At 40.0% G+C, this 23,470-nt stretch overlaps 2 protein-coding genes across 2 annotated transcripts in view; both read left to right on the top strand.

The window, feature by feature from the left end:
• The first annotated feature begins 971 nt into the window (after nt 1–971).
• Nucleotides 972–11,084, top strand: lrrc56 (leucine rich repeat containing 56). The gene is made up of 13 exons (XM_051952630.1): nt 972–1,084; nt 1,357–1,534; nt 2,095–2,182; nt 2,766–2,826; nt 3,998–4,094; nt 4,567–4,764; nt 7,105–7,282; nt 7,373–7,603; nt 7,812–7,879; nt 8,466–8,608; nt 8,755–8,921; nt 9,105–9,456; nt 9,609–11,084. Exons 2-13 carry the CDS (start codon nt 1,370–1,372, stop codon nt 9,799–9,801), a joined length of 1,941 nt encoding a protein of 646 aa, XP_051808590.1. The 5' UTR covers nt 972–1,084; nt 1,357–1,369; the 3' UTR covers nt 9,802–11,084.
• A 2,497-nt stretch (nt 11,085–13,581) lies between these two features.
• Nucleotides 13,582–23,470, top strand: part of rassf7a (Ras association domain family member 7a) — a 40,369-nt gene continuing 30,480 nt past the window's right edge. Inside the window, exons 1-2 of the mRNA XM_022189955.2 lie at nt 13,582–13,676; nt 19,899–20,022. The gene's annotated coding sequence lies outside the window, so the exon portion shown is untranslated. The remainder of the gene's footprint in view (nt 13,677–19,898; nt 20,023–23,470) is intronic.

Here is a 23,470-nt window from a genome sequence, read left to right as displayed (position 1 = left end):
AATTCCTTCCTTGTTTCTTGCTATGGATTTCTATCAGAATTCTATAAGATATTTTATAGTTTAGTTATTCATTAACTAATGGATAACTCAGAGTTAGTACTTCTTTTATTTAAACTTCATCCTGAACCAAACCAAATTCAAAGTGTTAAGATAAGATAAGATAAGATAAGATGAGATAAGATAAGATAAGATAAGATAAGATAAGATAGAGTTCCTGATTAGTTCCTCACTAATTTCTTTAGTAATACTTAGGTACTATATAAAATGTGGTCATAATTATTAATTGATAAGAAAGCATTGGTTCATTGATAACTGCACAAAATGTTGTGTCCCGTATTGCACAACAGATGAAAACAGAAAGAAAAAATGAAGGCCTGTCTTATTCTCAATATTGTCTAGGTTATGACATCAGTCAGTGTGATTGCTCAAGGTTGCTGATTAGTCATAGCTCTTCATATATGTTGTTGCAAATGCTGCAGTATGTTTCCATCTTCCCTCTTTGTTTGAACTTAGCAATCCAATTCATTGCAATAACAATATGTAAAAGAACAAAACAAAAAAAAGCCAGTAACAATAACAAAACAATCCATTAATTATGCCTTGACAGTATTGTGAAGCTGCCTCAACAAGTAGCTCTATATCATTAAATGTGTCATTTAGATAACCAGTCATGACTAAAATTATTGGAATTGCAGACGTATCTTTCTTTATTAATAATAAACCCACCTCGTGAATTTCCAGACCCGATGTTTACATCGAGCATTTGAAGGCAGCACCAGATCACTGTACACAGGCAGAAACAGAAATGTAAGAAAAACATTTTTGATTATAGTCGTGACAGGAAAATTATTAATTTAAATGCTTTATAAACTGAAAAGCTTTAGGAATTGTACTGCAAGCATTCCATTTAATGCTTACTGCCACACTTGCACTACATATCCCAGGGAGCCACGGGTCTGTTACTGCTGTATCCAGGAAGTGGTCAGTGGTCGTCAAGCAAACTTTTGCTTGGAAGCTCTCAGTCTATATATTTCTGTGTGTACATGCATTACCTGTATCTTTATACAGGACTACTCTTCAACAGGTAAAACATAGCTAATTATATTTAAAACTCCAATATAATATTCAGCTGGAAGAATTAGCGTAGAGTCAAATATGAGTTAATTAGCCTCCAGCTAATGCCAACATCTAAACACAGCAGTTAACGGTAGTTTTTTAAAAAACTTTTTCAGCTATTTTAAGCTAATGTGTAGCTAATTAAACACTAGCTAGATAAGCTAGAGCTTGCTCGAGAGTGCTACTCAGTATTTCCTCTATCTCAATCAATATGTCCATGCTTCATATTGTTAATTTCAGTTAACCGTGGAAGATGAGTAGCTGTCAAGAGCCTGTGTCCCCGGAGCTCCGGCCTGGTACAGCTCAAGTTCTGGTGACTGAGCTGAGTGGTTCAGGCTACATCAACCCAACTCCTGCCTCTAAACCCTCTGAAGACTCTGAAACCGCAGCGGAGCTTCACCTTTCCCCAGATAGGATGGTAAGTTCCTCTGAATACAGTCAGCTTTCATCTAAGTGATACACTATTTTCTCCCTTGTCTTTGTCTGGTTCATGTGGTTAGTCTATGTGCTGGATACTGCAGCTGTTTGCCTGTGTAAACCTCTATTTTTTATTTATTTTTTAGATATTTGTTATGTTTACGTCTGTGTATCTGACAGTAATGACAGAGGCAATTACATAGCTTAATTTTAAAGAGGCTGGAGTTGTGGAATAACACTATACATGTTAACATTAAACGTCTATTCTGTGCGTCTTCCCTGGGATATAATGTGTGTATAATATGTGTGATACTCGATACACTAATGCATGAATAGTAACTGGAGAAAAGCAAACACACACTGGGCAGAATGCTTTTTAAAGGTGAGGTTTGCAGACAGAATTATTTCACATCATAGACCGAACATAATTTGTTTATCAAAGTAACGAGTGCATGTCTACTGTAACTAGTGAATGATGGAACTGGGTGGAGTAAGGACACAGTCCACTTCATTATGTCAGTACAGGTCAGCTAATATATTGATAATTACTTTCCTCTGCAGAAGTCGCTGTGTGGAACTCCGGACCTGTCTTGTGTAACATCACTGGAGGTCTGTGTGGACACCCAAGAAATCACACTGGGTAACTTTGGTAAGATATACAGTGTAACGCATTTACAAATATATTTTGATCTAATATTTAAAACCATTTTGCACAGATTTATATATATATGTGCTCATTACAGCTCACTGCTTGCAGTTGGCATTGATTTGTTTTCTATCTGCTGTTTCCTGTGTGACCAAGAACACATTCTCAGCCACTCTTATTATATTTATATGCACATTTAAAAAACTGACAAGATGATTTTTATGCTGTCTACAATAATGATGCCACAGACATTCACAAATCAGAAAGAGATAGCAGAAAAACAAACATGCAGAAAATATATCCACACTAGATTTCTTCACAGGTATGTCAAGCAGGGCAACATGACCAAGGAAAATGTTGGGTATGGCCACTTTTTCCCTTAGAAAATCCTAGATTGCACAACGAGCACAGGCAAAATAGAACACTGTCCATACATATGTGAGTCATATCCCTGACATTGTAAGCACTTCCGTTTAACTAATTGAAGCTGAACATCTGAGTAAGCGAATTTGGAAATTGATCAGGAGGCTAACCACTGATATGTGGAACAGTGAGACATGGCTTTGTTTATCTGTTCATCTTGTAGGTGCCTACTTGCCCAAGTTAGAGAAGCTCAAAATGAACAACAGCGTCATCATGTCAGTGAGGTAAGTTATGTAACACAAAAACCACCTCTTTGTTTTCCTCCTTGTTCGTATTCTTTTAAAGCAAATTACCTAATGGAATATTACAGATAACCAAGAAAGTCAACATGCTAGACAGTCAAAGACAAGACTGAAAAACATGTTTAACAAAACTGAATTTGTGCTACTGATGTTTGCTTCTTGTCGTTGTATGACTTAGTTCATTTATGTTTAGAAACAAGGAAGTACACCAAAGTCTTTTCTCTAAAGCGTTTGGAATTTGACCCTGAATAGAGATGGGAAATACTGTTCACAGTGGTCTCTAAAATCTATAGAATACAGTGCTTTGAGGAAGTATAGCAGGTCAAAAGTCATGGGATGTGTCCCTTAAAAAAGTGTAGCTTGCAGTGTAGATGTAGTTCTCTGCTCTGCTTCAGCCAAGTTTTCCCAACAGTGCCTTGTAATAAAGTATGTAAACATAGAAGATGCATGTTGCAGCTTGCAAGTCAGACACCAGCAGATGTGACGTTAGGTACTGTCTTAGAGATAGATATATGTGGAGAACAGGTTCAACCACTTGCCACACAATAGAAAGTAGAGGGATTTGTGGAATATCAGCTTTCAAGTTCATCCACTTGAACAATCCTGGAAAAAGACAGGGAAAATGACAGTTTCTCCTTGTTTGTCCTACCAGTCTGATTGTAGCCACAGCTGTGTCATCAAAAGCAGATAAAAGACAAGCAATAAACATCAGAAATCAGACACATGTACCAATACACTATATAAATTGTCCTTATAAGAAGACAGGTGGGAAAATGTTACCAGAGAAACTGCTGAGGCATAAACAAGTATGAACAGAAAGATAGGGAGCTGTCTGCTCCACCCTGTGAGCAGCAGAGCAGACCCAGCCGGACGTGCACTGCCTCTGATAGCATTTCCTGCTCTGGGCTGTGGGAGCTGTAGTGGAGAGGGTGTTACAGGGTCATAGATACACTGAGACTCTTCTGGAAGGGCCTGAGCTGGGGTGTGCTGTAGAGACAAGTGGGAAACAAGGGAGAGGACTGCATTTTGGGGGAGAGAAAGAAGCTTCAAGCTTCAAAGGCCAAAAGAATGGATAGCCTTTCCCATGATTCATGGTGTTGTGTAACTCCCTTCCCTGCCTCTAAATCAAGTTTGTGCTATTTTGTCTCCTTAGAGACCTGGGAACCACCCTCTCCCACCTGCAGGTGTTGTGGATGTCTCGCTGCTGCCTGCAAGACCTAGCTGGCATTTCTACTTTGTGTTCTCTTAAGGTAGACTTTAAAGGTTACAAATGGCTCAGTGGAGATAGTTCAGCAGTTCAGTAAAGTGATTTGGGTAAAAATTCATGGGAGCTAGAGTTTCAGAAGATGTATTTTTCAATGGTTAAAGATGTGTATATACATAAAAATCAAGGCATTCTTGGGGGAATTTCTTAAATTGAGTTTAAACTTCTTTCTTATTTTTGATAAAATAGTAACAATTTCTAACTGCTGATATAATGTTAATTAATAATCTGAGTTCTTGATCGTGATCATAGAATCCCAGTGTCAGCTGTGAAATGGGAAAATACCATCTCTATCTCTGAGCATGTCCTCTGTCTTACGTACTTCTTTACTTCTGTTCCATTTAATGCATTTCACTTGGATTTTTGTTCATTCATATTGTTCCTTCCTCTCTCTATTTCTTTTAATATTCTTTTTTTTTACATTCTCTGCTGTCTGTGATTTCTGTCCCTGTTTTCAGGAGCTGTACTTGGCCTATAACAACGTCTCAGACGTGAGTCAGGTTGGCATGCTGGAGAACCTGCAGCTGTTAGATCTGGAAGGGAATGACGTGGATGACCTAGTCCAGGTTCAGTATCTGGGTTTGTGTAGCACTCTCCGGACACTCACACTGGAGGGCAACCCGTTGTGTTTACGCCCAAACCCCACTTCATCTCAGGTAGGAAAATTCTCTGCTAATGTTCCTAATAGTTTAAGACTGAAACATATACACTGCCTGCCCGCCAAACAAAGTTACTAACTGGATTTAACTAAGCAAATAGGTAAGAGTCTTCCATTGGATAATGCAGTGATGAATACATTTCAGCTGTAAAAACTTATTTAACCCTAGCTGATGCAGCAAGGAGCTTCTCCTTTCTTAAACAACCATATTGGAAGACAAATCCTGTGGTCAAGAGAGCCCACTTGAATAAGGGAACACAGACCGTGTTTAAATCCGACCGTAGCTTTTCCTTCCCCAGACCTATGTGCCTATCCTTGTCAAATTCCTTGTTTGTCCTTAGCGAATCAGCAGACACAGGTATCTGACAAGTAAGCATTGTTCTAGTGGAAATGTATTTTAATCTGTGATATCCAAAATTAACCACAAAAGTCATACCTGTGCTGTAAATATGACTAATAGTTATTCCAGATCAGCAATTGGACCATGATGAAAGGATGGTAATGCATGGATATATGATGTGTGTTTTAATATGTTCTAAAACTAATGTTTTAGGCATTTAGCAGATGCTCTTACTCAGATTAACATACTTTGAGCACAATTGTAGACAGCAGAATATGCCTGAAATCCTAGATCAATGCGTCTTGAGGCAATCATTAGCAAGTGGTGCAAGGCTCAGAGTGACAGTAGTCTGGCAGATGATAAAACAAAACTGAGAACAGTTGGAGTTGAATAAAGCTTGAGCAATGAGCTGGGCACAGTTCCTGGAAAGGAAGTGTTGTATTCAGTTGATGTTGTAAAAGCAACTTACAAATGGTCCCGATCATTTAACGGTCTCCCCTGTGCTAGCAGGCTGTCAGCTCTCATGGCTTTGTCAGATAATCATGAAAATGTAATTAGCGTGTGCTGAGACATAAGCATATCAGTATGATCTCGGCACTCTGTATCTGGATCTTCAACACACCAGAGAGGACTCTGGGAGAGCGGGATGAATCTAAATAGTCAAGCATAAGAGCCACACTCTATACACACTCCTCTGTGGAGAGACATCATGACACAGAGATAATGTGTTATTATTACATTACAGTGCTTATGTGATCTCTCTCTAAATTTGCCAGCACACTATTAGTTCGATGTAAAAGTCCAGTACATGATCCACCATCGACCATTTCAGTGGTGCAGAGTGTAGCTGGGTACACGGTACGGTACAAGCTGCATCTCCACTGCACGAAGCTGTGAGTTTTTTGGGCCACTGTGAATGTGTTTATTTACACCCACCAGCGGAGCATTAATTAGGAAACTAGGGCAATGAAGGGAGATGCTGAGCTGAATATGCATTAGGCCTGCGCTTTGTAGTGACTGAGGGGTTCTTGGGTTCGCTGTCTTGCCAAACTATCACTCTTCTTTCTCTCTCTTTCCATCACACACACACATCCGCTCACTTCCTCTCACTTAGACCTTATTCTCCTCCTCTTTTCTCTTTTGTTTCCTCCTTGCCAGCCGCTCACTCTGTTTTTTCTTTCCCTACATCTGTGTGGTTCGGTGAGGACCAGGACTGCCGAGCTCTAATTTGATCGCTCAGTAGCTCTGTGATTTATGGGAGTCTCTCTCTGTCTCTGTGCTGATAAAAGACCAGGCTGCAGTACAACATGTTTGTAGCACTAGTTACTAACCTGCATTGCAAAGTGAATGCAAAAAGACATTATGAAAGCTAGTTATTATGCAACATTTTTAATGTGATGCCAGCAACTAAAGACACAGTTTGCATCATTCGGCCTTTAAACTGCTAGTCAATCATTAGCTTGGTTCGCAGTATAAATCAATACGTTCTTTTAAAGTGGGTCACAAATAATAACCTCAGTCACTTTACGTCTTCTTTACAATACATGAATTTTATCTGTTTATTTATTCATTCATTTTTCGTTCAGGTCCTATATTATGCACTTGTGTATAATAGAATATAATATAAATATAAATTGATCTGCTTTTGCTGTGTCTGTCAAAGCATAATTAAGTAGGTCAGTCCATGTCAAGCACAGATATGAGACATCCAGTTTTTTAATTTATCTTAAATGATTTTTTGTCATTAGAAGGAGTCCTAAGTAACTGCAATGCATAATGCAGTTATGGCTTATTGTACACAAAAATCTACTTGATAAAACAACGTCAAGCGTCAAACAACTATGGAATATCTGAGTTACAGTTTCTAATTATTGTATTGGCCCATCAGTTTTGTTATACTCCATGCTTCTTCTTCCTTTTTGTACCCCTTCCTTGTTTTGTAAAATAGCTATGTGTCTTTTACATTCACTCTTTCTCTCGTGTTTCTCTTCCACCCAGATGGCAGACTATAGTTACCGGGCAGCAGTGAGGGAGTTGGTCCCTCAGCTGCGTTACCTGGATGGTAAAAGGGTGGAGGAGGACAGACTGAGTTCCTGTAGCACTGAGGGAGAAGACTTGGAGATTGTCATAAACTCCATTAGAGATTGCAACTCCTCTCCGGCTACTAGTGTGAACGGTGTGTATTTATAAGTTGTATTGAATGAGCCGACCCAGTCCAGTTAATTACAGATGTATTTTTAATGAGCACTGGCTTTTGTCTTTGTAGAGGAGACAGCAGACAGCGCGCGCCCTTACAGCAGACCTAGCTCTGCCAGACGTCCTTCTTCCAGCTTCTCCTGTGTCTGGCCCATGTCATCTGTGGGCTCCAGACCAAACACTGGCTCCCGACCCATGTCAGCAACCAGACCTGGAGTTCTCCCCCCTCCTGGGTCCAGACCTGGTTCTGCAGACTCAGATCTAGCAGCAGTGGAAGCAGAAACCAGTGCCCTTACACATGGTTAGGCACACTGTTGTTTGATTTCAACATTTGATTTAGTTTCAGTGCCATTTTCATTGTTTTTGATTAGCATCAACCTGTACAGATGAACATTCAGAACAGTATCAGCAATTTTTACTCAACAGTGCCACCAAGAGGACTCAAATGAGTGTTCAAACACTGACACTTCAACTCACAGAAACCCCTTTTTATCTATTAATTTTTGAAGGAGCTGGCAAAATTCTGTTCTGTGGAAACCCAGTCCAGGCTATTCGAGCAAGACGAGAAAGGTTGAAGGTAAGTGGGAACAGAGATCCTCCAATTCAGTGAAAAACATTTTGCTGTTTGAAAGACAAACAATCTGACTCTGTCAATTATCACATTAATATATACCAATCTATCTTTTTTGACATGCTGTTTCCAGTACAATGGAGTCTTTAGTGCCAGCTTTATGGGCTCTGACGGGCCATTATGGCTGTCTGGCACCAGCAGCTCATCTCTTTAATGTCATGTCAGTATGAACAGAAGCAGCTAATTATTAGCAGGAGGACAGAAACCTGAGAAGATAAGCCCAGTGAGGGGAGAACACAAGTGATAGAGATGTGTGAAGGGCAGTGTCAGAGGCATTGACAGATGGGGCTTTTGCTGCTAACACCATGAGAACTGTTATACTGGCTCATACACTCCACACTGCTGTCACTGCCTTTCTTCCTCTTACCTTTTCCTCCTGCTCAGTCTGTTCCCCTCCCTCTCCATCTGACCATAATAACAACTGTCTATCCATAATTAATGTGCTCCGCTCTTAGGCTTCCAGTCCTCTGTTATGTTTCTGAGCTTCCCCTCCTACCCTTCATGTTCATTCTCCCTGTCTTGTGTTTCACAGACAGCACCCACCAGATCTACTTTCACCCCACGGGACTTGCCCATCCATGTACCAGAACACACGTATGACCTTGAGGAGCCTGATCTTAGAGAACGTGTCAATGTGTTTGCTGAGCTCAGAGCTTGGAGGGAGCAGCATAACAGGTAGTGAATGCTTACATGCTTCACACAAACAGAGGGCTGTCATGCATGTGTGTGTTCCAGATTGTTCCTTACATCAGCTGTCAACCTGGCTGCACCCATAGACTTTTTGCGGATGAAACTAAATATCTTCCTTTCTTATTTTTCAGCCGTCTTCAGGCCATAGAGAGAGAAAGACAGCCACAAGTCCTGACCATTCAGCATGATGACGATGATGAAGAGACAGATGATGATGAAGAAGAAGAAGGCTTTGGTGGTATGCAGAGTGACAGTCGTGATGAAGAACATGGAGAGGACAAACACTGCGACAGTCTAGGTGCTGCCTCACCAGACTCCTCTTTCGAGTCTTTTTTCCCCAGTGAACGCTCACTAGATAATATGAATTTATTATAGATTACAAGCAGTCTTTCAGAATATAAACTGTAATGTCAGTGCTTGATCCTATACTAATAGCTAAACTCTTTCAGTAAATGTTTTTTTTGTTTTTTGTTGTTCTCAGACCTGCAGCACAGAGAAGCCTTATCCTCTGATGTGGCTCAGCTGTCCTTGTCCTCAGATACCCCGCTGTCTCCTTCTCCCCCTTTCAGTGCCACTGCAGCTACTGGTAATCGGACGCTATCACAGAGCCGTGCACGCAGGCTTCGTCTCAGGCAGGCCAACTCAGAAAATGTTCCCGATTTCAGCAGAGTAGCATGTGAGTCTGGGCCTGGTACAGCTCCTGCAGATGCAGACCTTATACTCCAGAGGGTCCAGCAGAAGACGAGGACCAAAGTACCTGTATTACCTCAGTATGGTCACGTTCCCCACCCACCTCCAACAAGTGTCCCGGATGAAGGGCTCATAGATTCATGGTGTGGCTTTATAAAAAGTTACTTTTACATATACATGTATGTAGTATGATCTTAATTGAATATAATCTGTTTTGTAGCTTGAATTAACAAAGTTTTAGGTAAATGTAATGTTGATGTCAGGTGGACTTAAACAAAATTTCTCTATCTTTCAGTGTGGAGATGGACCTATCCAGTGTACAGCTGCGGTTCCACAAGCAAAAGATGTCCAAAATCCTTGACAGACCAGCAATTACTCGCCCTCACACAGCCAGGGCAGCTCTACAAAAACATCACCAGCACCACATACAAAAACATTACCAGCACCACATACTCCAGCCCAGCAGAGGGAGCTCACAGCCAGACTGACAGCAGACTGGGATGACTTGCAGGAGTTCTGTTGAGGAGAATCATTCCCATTATTTGACTCATGACTCATCATTCACACCATGCTATCAGGTGTGTTGGGATTGTTTGTATTTGAAGACTCTCTCTCTCTCTTTTAGAAATTATTGAAGGTATTCTTGTTGGGACTCACCAGTGCATCAACGTTCAAGGAACTCATTACTCATAGGGCTTTAACATAAGTACTCAAGTTATTAACATGACTAACAGTGTAATTGAAGGACTTGCTATACTGAGATAATCTCTTTAATACGACTGAGTAGCCGGTTTTACCTGGATGAAAATGAAATCGGATGTTACTGACACCTCACATTTGCAACTCTCAGGACAAAATACAGAATTATTATATTTCAAATACAACCTTTAGTTTTACCTAATTTAAAAAAACTGTCATCACTTTGTGATTCTGTTTCATTAAAGCTTAGCTGTAAAATAAAGTCATATGTAAAGTCAAATTATTGCTTTAGGTTGTAGTGACGGTGATTTCTTCAGATCCATGGTGTAATAGTCTCATAATGTCACTTGAGGGCACTATCTGTAAACATCAAATCAGAGTCTCAATCCGCTGCTTCAAACACATCAGCAAATGATCGTTCTACAACTCACCATTTCAAAGAACAAGAATCATTTGTTTTTTACCTGTTTGGCCACATCTGAGGTCTGAGTTAGATTAAAGTGAGTGTGATATACATTTAAAATATAAAGAATGTAACATTGCACTTTGCATACTGCTAATACATGATAAAACGTTTCATGACGTATTACTGATACAGCGCAGAAGTAATGCAGTGGAACGAATCAGGTCCATTTGGAGTTTATACATTCTGTGACATATCCTATTGTTTATCAAGAGCTATGGGAAATTACCCATCTACTGCACTGTGAAGGACAACCTCAGACTCATTTGTTCTGAGACACACTTGGAATATACGCTGGTATTTCTGAGCGGATGAGGACCAGAGAGGCAGACCATTTTAACACTTCAGTAGCTCTTTAGGTCATTTAATGTTAAGCAGGTTTCTTTGGAAGCCATCACAATGGTCTTAGCATTGAATTTCATTCCAGAGAAACAGCTGAAACCAGCACGGTGATGTTTCTGAACTCGTGCTTTGCATGAACGCCTGAACTGAGCACACAAACACACACACTGTGAACACACATCAGAAAGAACTTCCCACTTTTCTGTCATCCGTGCTTCAGACCTGTCCACAGAAACAGGATGTAAATAAATGAATCAACGAAACAAAGTGCAGCCAGTCATTAAACCTTGACAGTTCTGCTAATACCCCTCCCCGCAGTGTGGATTAAGAGATGTACACAATGTAGACATAGGAATGTGTCGGGTACGGTGCCCATAGCTACTCAGCTGTTATGTAACATGTTTGTGCATTTTTTTTACCTTCTAGTAACACTTTCCATCACGTAGCCGTACCTCTCTCCGTCATTTCCTCACACGGCTTCATTTGTTGGGATTGCTCTGCTGCCTCACTCCCTGTCAGGTGTTTTTCAGCCACACTTCCATCACGACGGTGCCACTGGGTTACATCTCAAGACACAGATGGAGGAGAATGGAATGAAAGGAAAGGCTTTTTGTGGTGGGAAAGTGGGGTGCTACTCTCTCTGAACAGACGTGTAATTTCTTTGAAAGGGATCATTCTTACAGCTGGTCAGGACTGGGGACCTGATCTGGCCTGTGAGAGGCTTTCTTCCACTCCCAGTTATTACCAGATGATGAGACAAAACAGAAAGGTCTGGTTTCGAGATGTGGTTTTTGGGACGGTAAATATTACAAGAAAAGAAAGAATAATTTCAGTATTGATCATTGTATCCAATACAACACCAATGTTGAAAGACAACTGCATTAAAATGAGTTTTGTGAGATAATTTTCCTGGAGAAAATTAATAAAAACAAGGCAAATATATCAGATAAATCAAGAAAAACGTCCTACAAACAAACAATGAAGCAGAGAAAACAATCAGCCCAAGTCATGAATACTACTAAAATAAATACAAGGTGATGAGACTAAAATTAAAATCGTGATCGTGTCAGGTATGTTGTGGTTACATTCCTCAAAACATTATCAAAGGTTCACCCTCAAGTTGTAACTGCAGCAAACAAGATGGGTGTGAATAAATTACAGGGAAATTTCAGTTCTATTATGTAATCACGCCATCATGTTGTTTTGACTTGAGACCAATCACTTTTCCTATCAAGCATTTTAGCTGGAAAAAACCATCCCGGTATGAGTTCAGACAGGCCCGGGAGATGCTGTTTGTACAGTGCTGCAGGATGCCAGAAGGAACATTCCATTCGCTGTAAGATATTTCAGCCTCGTAACTCATTTTCTGGAGACACCTTTATAACCAAAAACAGACATCAGACATAATGGTAAACAAATGGCATAACTATAATGTCAGTTAGACATTTATATGTACAGAATTCAGAAGTGAGGCTAATCTTCTTGTCACATTAGGTGATTCATTTCTATGCCAAAGCAATAAAGCAAAATGTTTAATGTGTACAGGTAAGATCTTTGTCTTTGTGCTTACAAATTACTTATTATAGCTCCTTTCACATGCACATATAACATCCATCACTGCCTTTGCAAGCATTCAGAGACAGACATTTCAGATTTCTGCTTATGGGTTTCTTTTTATAGCCATTTTTAGAGCAGTAATTGTGATTAGTGGGACCAGTACCAAATTTATTTTAGAGCTGCATATGTTGGAAAAGTCATGCGTCACTCCACAAACATGATTTAGAAGTTTAAGGAATGTTTGACCCAGATACATGAAACTCAAACATCTGACACAACTTCTATTCACAATGGAGTATTGTATTCTTTGATTTATCTAGATAGGAATTGTACTATAAACACAGAAATGCTCCACTCATGTGTGATCCAGGCATAAAAAAATTCCATTCAAGGCTTTTATTTAGCCCATAACAAATCTTATCTCAGATCAGTGATAGCACTCACACGGGTGGTTTCTATTGCTTTTGTTGATGAAACTGCGTAAACTTGTATTAAAGACAGTTTCAAGTGATGAAAAGATTATTGCCCAAGTAATTACAACCTTCCGCTTCTAGCATTTCCTCCCCATCATAATTAAAACGCACATGCTGTAACATAAACAGCATTTTGTCAGAAAAAGGAACCATATCATTGTGGTCTGGTGTATAAATGGTGCCTCAGTCTCAAATGGAATTAGATTTAGTCTGGAATCCAACTCATTTGTAATTGTAATTAGTTACATTTCCATTAATTAACTCAACAATGTGATCTATTTGCTGTCATCTTACAGATTTTCCTGTATTAGAAAAGCTTTTCTGTTTACTGTCAAACTTTGGCGTGAGATGAAGTGTGCTGCTGCTGCTGTCATGCTGTGTGTCTGTGATTACCTCCAGCCATGTGTTGACACAGGTTAACCAGCGTTTTATCATAATAAGTAAAGCTAATGAGCCAATTCCCAGTTGCTTGTTAGTGTTTGCTGTTGCCATGTAAATACACTTCCTGCCTGCTCCTCAGTAACTGCCTGTAAATCTGTGGTTAGTCATGTCTGTGCCATTTTGTATGCACAACATTTCAACATTTATCCCTAGATGTACATTATTATTATTATTATTATTATTATTATTATCATTATTCTTATTACCTTTGCGTCCCCTCGACTTTATTTTAACAATAATAGTCTTGGTTACAACATTAAGTTTGAAATTGCGGACCGGAAGCTATATTTCTATTTCCGGTATTGTTTGCTTGCCTGAAGCGGATTTTTGACTTCGGGAGGGAGCGAAAAGATGAATCACCGACTTCAGCTCGACTACTGAAGCACTTGTAAGTTGTTTTCGCCTTGTGTTTTTCTATTTAGACACGGATTGGTTGGGCTGAAATGGTAATAAACATAGAAAATAAACTTTTGATGCCGCAAGTGCAGGAAAGTGAGCACCTGCAGGGTGATGGAAAAGTAGCGACCAACCGAGTTGTTCAGTTTGACTTTACAAGGAGAGCATGCTGTCATAAAGTTAATTTGTTGGTTTATGAGCGCTTTTAATGCTGTTTTTGTCCATTAGTGATCGGTTCAGTCACTGCGACAGCAAAACCTGTTAAAAATCCGCAGTTTTAACATAAACTTGTTGACCCTCATGCGTGAAAAGCTACACAGTAAGCATGAAGAACAAAATTGCCCTCATAAGAGAAAATGCCATAAAGATATTTTGTTTTAGCATATTTTCCTATTTTCAAAAAGTTAATCAACACCAGTCCTGATCAAACTATCAAATATTCATTCATTTGTTTGCATTTTAACCAATTATATGCCAGTTTTTTTACATGTTTTTTTTTTGAAATTATAAAACAAGAAAATAAGTATTTTCCACATATTGAGGGGTAAGTGGGGAAAATTAGCAACAGCACAGATTCTGACTACGTTTTACTTTTGTGCAGTGTCAGTTTAAGACCAGATATTGATTCATTTTCAGACTTTTAACCGTTTAGATGCCAGATTGTTTACATTATGCCATTGACATTGGAATCATTTTCTATGTAATAAATGGTTAGTAATTTTTTTGATTGGCACAACCAGGGATATGTCATTGATTAGCAACAACATTGATCCTGATGCAAGATTAAAGGGATAATATGGACATCTGTGTCCTTATTGTCCCTAAGTTTACCTTTTTTATGTACACAGTGTGATATTGATGCAATATGGGCGCGACAACTGGAAAAAAAATTTCAAGTCTCCAATAAATACACACATTTGCCAAATTTATACCACATGCATTAACACACAGCGTAAATGATCAAAAAATGTAAATGAAAAAAAATGAAAATGCCCTGCAACTCTTAATTAAACATAATATTATTGAAGTTGCAATATGTGTAGGTGTAATATCCAAAGAAGCTGCAATTTATGGTAAAAAGAATTGCAACATACCATTTTAAAGAGCAACTCTGATAACGTTTGCTGACCGTCTCAGAAACATGGATTCATGCTTCTGGGGTTACATACATGTTTAATTGTGCTGCTGTTAACAACTGTTTCTGTACTGATCAATCTCTTGTCTATTTTACCACTTAGTTGATCAACCTAAAAAATAAATTTTCCTCCAAGAAAGCAAAGTGAGCGTCTAATTTAAATTAATTTTATTTTGACAAACCATATTCCACTGTGTAATACACCACCGTACAAAATGTAAATTAAGATTTACATGTTAAAGTGCAAAACTCTAGGTTTAAACTGAAAACTCCAACATGATAAATAATCAATAAAGAAGAGGGATTATGGTTTAACTCAGTAGTGCAGTTCCAAAAGAAATCCAAGTTTCTATCAAAGCCCTAAACAAACTTTGATCAACGACAGGAGAGGGACTTAAAATAAAGTGTTGTTGTGCTACAGAGGTGCTCGGGCAGATAAATCATGTTTTCAAGAGGTAAGAAAATGTGCCCATTTGGTACAAACTACTACTTGTATCACAGTTGTGGTATTGAAAAAAATACAAACCTTGAGTCTGATTTTTTTTTTTTGCGTAATGTTCAGCTCTAGCCTGAAGTTGATGACAGTCAAAGGAAGTGTCGCTATTCATGAACATAAATGATGCTTTGTTTTAGAGTAAATCTGCATTGTGAAAGATGAATAGATGAATCAAGAGATTAAGGAACTTGTTTTACTGACTCTTAATTAGTGGCTTTGCTGGCTATAATAAATAATCTGAATTTCCCTTCGGGGATGAATAAAGTAATTCTGATTCTGATTCTGATTCTGATAATCGTTTGGCTTGTTAGAAAATAGTGAAATATGTAAAAATTCCAAAAGCCCAATAAGTCAATCTAACAGTGTAAAACCTAAAGTTGTCACATGAGATACAAAAAAAGCCTGCAAGTCTTTATAACCAAGTGGTAAATTAACTGATTATCTAAGTAGCAGCAAATTAAATTTCTCCTGATTCCTGAATTGATAGACTTATTGTATCAGCTCTGCTCGTATCTGTGTGCTTCCTTATTCATAGCAAAAGGCTACATCATGTCATCAGTTTGTTGACCTTATTTGTACCTTTACCTGTGTGCCGAGCAGTTCTGTTGTTCAGGTTTTTCTCTGTTTTTGGAGAACATTTGTCTTCCTATTTTCTTGTACTTCCTCGTCTTTTATCTGTTGTTTGTGCCTCTTGTCTCTGACTTCCTTGTGTTTTATATCATGTTCTTCCTTATTCTTTGTCTTTCCCACATCACCGATTGCGAATAGCTCAACCTTGTAAAGTGTTGTTGTGGACTGAATCCTTAGAATAACACAAGCAACTTTTATAAAATAAGGCCGAGGCAGAAGAGTGTTTAGAGTATTTTTGTTTGGGTCATCTGTGTTAAAAACTATCTTAAGTCAATTTAAATGCAAAGCTCACGGTGGAATTGAGCTTGACAGTAATGAGGATGATAATGAATGGTAATGATGGTTAAACTGGATGATAAAACCCGTCTGAAATCGGATCTATTATGAGTAGCACATCAAAAACTTGTTTTCCGTGATGTTTTTCCACTAACAAAGCAAGTTTTTTTTCTTCTATTTTCCCATAATAGACTTGCAGCTCTAGTCGTGAGGCCAGAATAAAAGGAAAAGTGGGACAAAAAGTTGAAAGTGTTGAGTTGCTTCTTTGTCCCCTCTGCACCGTAAAGCTCCTCCATTGTGACCCAAGCTGGGAGACATGCAGATACAAAATCACAGCAACACCAACCACCTCCTCACCCCTTGATGCTAATTTATCTACTCTCAGGAGCACAGCTACTTATGGATACTTGAAAACGGTGCCTTTAATACAGCAATCAGTTCTGCATCTTGAGCAATGACTGTCAGATGAAATTATACATCACCATCCAATCTGAACTGCACCAGAAGAATGGTATATTTAGACTAGCCTTGTAATGACCAAGTATTGGATCTTATGCTTGAATTCATCAAGCAAGTGTAAATATGGCTCTATAGGCTCCATTTTATTTTTTATTTTTTCTGTTCAGTGATATAGGAAGAATGAACAATGAGGCGTAGTTTAGTGAACGAAGCAGACCAGCTTCGCATACTGTCAGATATTGTTCCTCGAATTTATAACACAGACTTTGGTGTCATTTTATAATTAGGCCTAATCTCCAGGTTGCATGTTCCATCCTTAAGAATATCCCTGGATCCACAATGTGCCTGTTATCTACTGACAAGCTGATACAGGATTGTTAAGCCTGAGGTAGTCCTCTCCATTACCTTTTTCAAGAAAAAAATCAATGGTGTGAGGCTCAGACTTGTCAGTGCTGTCCATGCGTTGGACACTGTCAGCTTTGTCCCTGTTCTTTTGCCGAGGCTCCTCGCCGCTGTCCTCTCACAATTCACACCGTAGAGAGGTAATTGGGCCCCTTTCCACTTGGTAGATGCTTTTCTGAGAATGAGACCTGCCTGCCACAGCTGAAGTGGGGTAATTTAGTGGCACTGAAGCGATGTATTACAAGGCAGATGATTGCGTTCAAGTGTACGCTATATTGCCGGGAAAGTGATAGATGTGTGATTCCAGCCTGGATAATAAACCGTCTGACTAAAATTCGTAGACTGCATTGTCTCACTGCTCTGTTGAGAATTCTCGCTGGAAAGCCGCACTATAATTTCGTTTACTACCCCAGGCAGATGCCAGCGTGCAATGTAAAACCTAATAAAAAGCATGTTCATGAGGTTTTTGTGTTTGAAGTCCGTGTGCAGCACAGTTAACTGCAACAGCCATCTTGTAAAGAGAAATAAAGGTAGCTCTGAGAAGTTGTCCACGTGTGCAAATACTGCAAAATCATTTATTTCCATTACACTGTGAGATAACATTAACCTGCGGAACAATGAGAATGTCCATCCCAGTGGTTTGGATAAGATCAGGAAATCATTTCTGCTGTGCAAATGCATTTTCAGGTCTCTCCTGAGTCACTTGCTGGTATTGAATCAAATTAATCAACCTGAAAAGGGATTTCTGCATCACTGCCTCCTGCAGATGATGTAGTTCTGCTGGCATCACTGGGCTCTGACATCTGCTGCTCTGCTCTGGAAACACTGACCAGTCCAATCCATACATGGGCTTGTGTTAGAAATCTTTTGAAATAGCATTGTGTCAGGGTATTTTTTATTGTGAATCTGAGTATTTGTGTAAAAAATCTGTTTAATCTTTAAACGGAAGCTGTAAAAGCCTGAGATGATGTCAGGAGCTGTGGAGAACAACAGGCGAGCAAACTGTCAATCATAAGAGACATCAAAACCTTCTATAGGCCTTAAAGTGCTAACAAGAAGGGCAATAATTTAAAAACCACCACCAACACATTTATCAGAGGGCCTGAATTTAGTGACGTTGTTGGTCATGACTCGTAAACAATGACTGACTTACTGTATCTTAAGAGAAGCTGAAATTTTTGGCAAACAGTGGATTTACTCCTTTGGTTGTAAGAGAGATGTTGCCAAATATAAAACATCTCAGTGTCCGCTTAGAAGAGATGGTGACATTTAATAGACAGTAATGGGGGCAGCACATTGTTCTCACTCTTAACCGTCATTAAATTGGCATTAAATTCCTTTTCCTACGCAGACAAGCTGACTCTTCATCCATCCATCCATCTATTTTATTCCGCTTATCTGGGGCCAGATCGCGATGTTAGCAGATGAAACACGTCATTCCAGATGTTCCTCCTCCCAGCAACACTTTCCAGCTCTTCCTGGGGGATACCGAGGCGTTCCCAGGCCAGACGAGATACATAATCCCTCCCGTGAGTTCTGGCTCTGCCCCGGGGTCTCCTCCCAGCCGGATGTGTTCGGAAAACCTCCAAAGGAAGTCTCCCCGGAGGTATCACAAGACAAAATTGGCACAATTGAAAACTTTAGGATAGAATTCGCACCGCAACAGTCTTCTCTGAATGACTACAGAGCACCATTAACAATTCAGTGATAACAGCACATCTGACATTTTTACGAACCTGAGATAAAACTACATTTCCCATAGTCACCACCATCTGCTTTTTCAACGGTCATATTGCTCCAACACTTTAGCACCACCTTGGTCTGCTGCATTTACTATTGTGAATGAGACAAATGGGACAACGAGGTAATGTTCTTGATAATTGATATGAATCATTTCACCTGGATTTGGCAAGCCTGGAAAACTTGTTGGACCATATTAGACAGCATTACTAATGCAAATGTGTCACCATCATTGAAGAATGAGCAAAATCTTTTTAATCCTGTTGTGCCTCTGTTCAGTCTGTTACTTTGCCTTATTTGTGAAGCATGTAAAGCAACTGTCAGATTCTTTAGGGTACATTGGTAATATATATATCAATATGAATTTAAATATTGGTTGATATATTGGAGCAAAAACATAGATTACAGCTTATCAGGGGTTTTTTGTTGTTTTTTTTGACAGTGCCACCACCTCTGATGATGTAGCGATGGTCAATGCTCGGGAGTAGACTGAATGTTTTATACATTCTGCATATAAATAGCCTAATATTAAAGTTGGAAATGTTTGAGTGTGCCAGCTAGAGATAGGGCTGTACCTTTAGTATCCCACTGCCCGGCTCGGCTTTGTTCTTCTTAGCAAACAGAAATAAGCTGTAGCCAATCTGTTTCCTGTGAAGATGGGACTGTGAAGAAGATCAGGTGGAAATACTTTATTCACTCAGAGATGGGATGGAGTCTGCTCTGGTGTCCTGTTTCCTGCCTTGGTAACTCTGCTCTAATTGTGAACCACTATCTACTACACTTTCTGTCCTTGCCTCTTTATTTTTCCTTCTTTATCACCCCTCCACCCCGTACTTCTTTTTTTCCTCTCTTCCCGTCTCACTAAGTGCACAGGGAGTGGTGTTTGGGCAGTCATGTGACTTTTTGTCTGAACACAATTGCCGGTGTTTGCCATTGGCCGATTTTCTTTGAAAAGAGCGTTGGTTTCCCGGGTGACAGGGAATGGCGGCACCACTTCACTTTTCTCTCTGCAGCTGCCCCCCTCCCTTCCTCTCGGCGTTGCTCTGAGCCGGTCTATCTCTCTCTCTCGTCCACAGGCTGGTGGATCAGGTAGCCCGAGAGCGCGACAGACAGCGACAGCGTTTGTCTCACTCTTCCTCATCTCACTCTTCTCCTTTTTCATCGGGCGGGCAGTCACAGAGACCTTTCGGGCTGCAGGAGGTGAGTGAAACAAATGACCTTGTTTGTGGGGATTTAGTAGTTTTTTTTTCTCCCATTAAATTTTACACTTTCCTTTCTAGACGAACTTGTTTTTAGTGCTTAGAAGTTTTATGCTAAACAAACACAAAGTCTTGTGCACTTAAGCCATTCTTAAAATAGTTATCAATCATTTAAAGTTAAACATAAGTTCAGTCTTTGTTTGACAGATGCTCCTATTATTGGCATTAGTCGCCCTGACATGTTAGGAAACATGCTTACTCAGTGCGGTGACACTATAATTAAGTGATATTACCTGATGACGAATCATTCCAAAATACTTTTTTACACCACTATGACCATATGCCATGATTACTGCTATTTTAAGTCTATGTGTCCGGGAGACATTTAACACTTTAATTATGGTCAAAAGCTGTGTATAAAGCTGGACATGGTGAGATGTGATACCATCCACTAGAACCTGGTTTGAAGCTCTAAATTGCAGCTTATAGTCGGTGCTGTCTTTTCCATCTGGAGCCAGTACTTTACAAATAGGGAGTGCAGGGTGTTACCTCTAGCACTCTCTTCCTGCTATCTTGGACCAAAGTGAACAATGGCAAGTTTGCTGCCAACGCTGACCAGTCTAAATATGGGCTTCTGTTAGAAATATTGTGAGACAGCATTGTATTAGGAGCTTTTTAGTGTAACCTTTAAAGTACAATTGCAATAGAACTGCATGTTTGGAGAAAAATTACAGTGCACTCTATTAAGAGAAGCTCAAAAAGCCTGAAACAAAGCGAGGTGAGCAAACTGTCAGTCGTGACAGACATTAATTAATACCTTCTGTTAGCCTTAAAATTTTATTAGGAAGGGTAGTCATTTCTTTTTATGACCAGTAGCACACTTGTGGGCCTGAAATTTGTGGTTTTGGTAGTAGTGACTCGTCAAAAAATGAATAACCTGATGCTTAATTTTTAAGACAAATTGATGCTTTTTTAATCTTAGTCAGCTGTAGCCAGGGGTTTTTTGGAGTTACCATCCAGCAGTTGTCACTGAGCCACGGTTTGAGGGTATTTAAAAAAAGATCCCGGCCTCACTAGAAAGCATCACATGGGAAATATTGAAGGGAAATATTATTTTTGTGTTATTTTTCAATGCAGTCTACTTTAACTTCAATGCACTTGGTCCACCAAGGTTCAAGCTTCACTACCCCATCAATAAGAAGGCCACATCTTGAGCCTCCAGACACTCCCCAACAGACTTTACTATCACTCTGAAAATGGATTTTCTGTGTGGGAAACGGATAAAAGTCAGGCAATGTCAGGTGGGGTGAATAAGGTGCATGGGGCAAAAGTTCAAAGGCACATTTGACTGCCTCTGCCACCTGTGCTGTCTGAATGGGATGCCTTGTATTGGAGCAACAGTATGCCAGCACAAAGCTTTTCTCTTCATTACTTCAAATATTTGAATTTTTGTGGACACTGATTCAAGGTTTTATAGTGTACAGTTATGCCCCAAAATGGGAGTTATGCCCATTCCAGATGAGAAAATTTTTTAAGTACCCTCATAGGTGCCTCTTGGTCGTGACGTGGCACAGAGTTGAAGTGACCAAGGCTGGTATGGCTTTTTAAATGTTTAGCAGAACAAACCGTGACTAAAACCATGTGGGGATAACATGGACAAGATTAGCCCAAGTTATTTCACAGCTGTAATGAGAGCCGTGCAGTGGGCTTAGTTTTTTTTTTTCCCATTTTTTTAAAATTTTCCTTGAAAGATTCAACAGCTGTGCATGATCTGTGCCGCGTTCATCATGGCGCAGACACAATAAGGGTTGTGTTTTGGGAACTGGACCACATCGAGAGGGTTTTTTTTTCTTTGGCATGGTTACCATACTGAAGTGGTGCCCTCTCAGCTCCCCTTCTTGGGCTCCATCAACCAGGTGGCTGGCTCTGTGTTTGGTTGCCGTGGTAACGCTGACAACCGTCTCTGTGCCCCTCCCTCAGGTGCACTTTATCTGATGACCTGGAGGATTCTCTGGACACACACACAAACACTCACACTCCCGTACACAAACACACACTAGCATCTGTTTGCTGACACTTGACCCTCACAAAGACATGAAAGACGGGTTTGTCAGTTGCAGAAGTCACTGATTTTAGTAAGAAAAACAAGTCAGTTTTGGTTTGTGATTATATAATAACAAAAATGGCATAGTAGTTGTGTCTGTGTATCATTTTGTCACCAAGCTTGCTTCCCCTCAGGCTATACACTTGTCTCTTTTTAACCACTCAAACCATTTGTGCCAGGCTGTTGACCTTAGATCACCTCAAGAAGGTGAAGTTTCTGGAGTCTCACCGAAGCCCATGCGTCATATCAGGTTATTCATCAGGGCTTGTTAAAATAATTAACAAAGTGGACCATTAACGCTTCAAGTCTGTTGTTACCGAGAGGCAAGTGGATTTGATTTAAAGCTCCCTGCTCAGGTCATGTGGATGTCAAACCACTGTTATGATTCTGCTAGTTTCAGTATATCATGTCAATTGCTTGTCTGTGTGTTTGAAGACTCATAAAGTGGGCAGGAAGCAGGGCTGGAGTGGGTGTCATTGATCCGCAGCCTGGTATTGCATTGCTGATGCAACCAGGAGGAAACTGGTGCTAAGGCCTTGTTGTTGCCTCTGACTGGCTGCCATGATGTCACCACTGCTGACCCGACAATCCTAGCATTCCTGCTGATAGGGTTTTTACGCAGACATGGAGGGGAATATGTCAGAGAGATGTGGGAGAGATGCACAGACTTGCACACATATGGCCTTTGTCTAAGCGCTGATTAGTAATCTGGCATATCCACCGACACACACACACACACACACACACACACACACACACACACACATACATCATTAATTCAGTCTCACGCACATGCCCACTCCAGCACACACTCAGATGCTCTACAACCTGAATAAAGACGGCGATGGCAGCCTTACCGACCTTGTTAAAATTCAACAGGTCTTTAAGTGTCTATACTCGAAGTTTCTGTGGATCAGTTTTACATCCATTGCTTGCTTCAAACTGAAATGTCTGGTATGATTAGAAAAGATCCAACTCCATTATGCACCGGTGTCATCACGTTCTTTGTGTGTACGCATGCTTGCATTCATTTTTTGCTGTTTGTGTATGCGCTTATGGCGCATAATTGTAGCTACAAAAGACTTTCTTGCTTTAGCACAGCTACAGCTTTGCTTTGATCCAGTAAAACCACACAAGCAAAGAGATGACAGGCCTGGTGCAGTGAAAGCTTTTAAATGCTGTTGTTCCTGCAGGTGTTTGAATAGTGCTTTTCCCCTGGGCGCTTGGCGGAATAGACCAGTATTGTAACCAAAGTTAGGAATAAATGGACAGAAAATTGAGGGTGACATTTTGGTCTATATAGAGGACAAATGGAAAAGCGCTTAGACCCAGAAAACGGATTTAA

This window comes from Acanthochromis polyacanthus, chromosome 8 (assembly GCF_021347895.1).
Source record: "Acanthochromis polyacanthus isolate Apoly-LR-REF ecotype Palm Island chromosome 8, KAUST_Apoly_ChrSc, whole genome shotgun sequence".
In the NCBI taxonomy this organism is placed as follows: Eukaryota; Metazoa; Chordata; class Actinopteri; family Pomacentridae; genus Acanthochromis; species Acanthochromis polyacanthus.
Note: the sequence above shows the minus strand (reverse complement) of the source record. Positions and strands in the feature narration are given on the sequence as shown.

What these genes read in the sequence shown, in the direction of transcription:
- lrrc56 (XM_051952630.1), top strand. Translation starts at nt 1,370, where the DNA reads ATGAGTAGCTGTCAAGAGCCTGTGTCCCCGGAGCTCCGGCCTGGTACA. An exon ending in AGCGTCATCATGTCAGTGAG is followed by an intron (nt 2,827 to 3,997) that starts GTAAGTTATGTA and finishes TTGTCTCCTTAG; the next exon opens with AGACCTGGGAACCACCCTCT. An exon ending in CAAGACGAGAAAGGTTGAAG is followed by an intron (nt 7,880 to 8,465) that starts GTAAGTGGGAAC and finishes TGTGTTTCACAG; the next exon opens with ACAGCACCCACCAGATCTAC.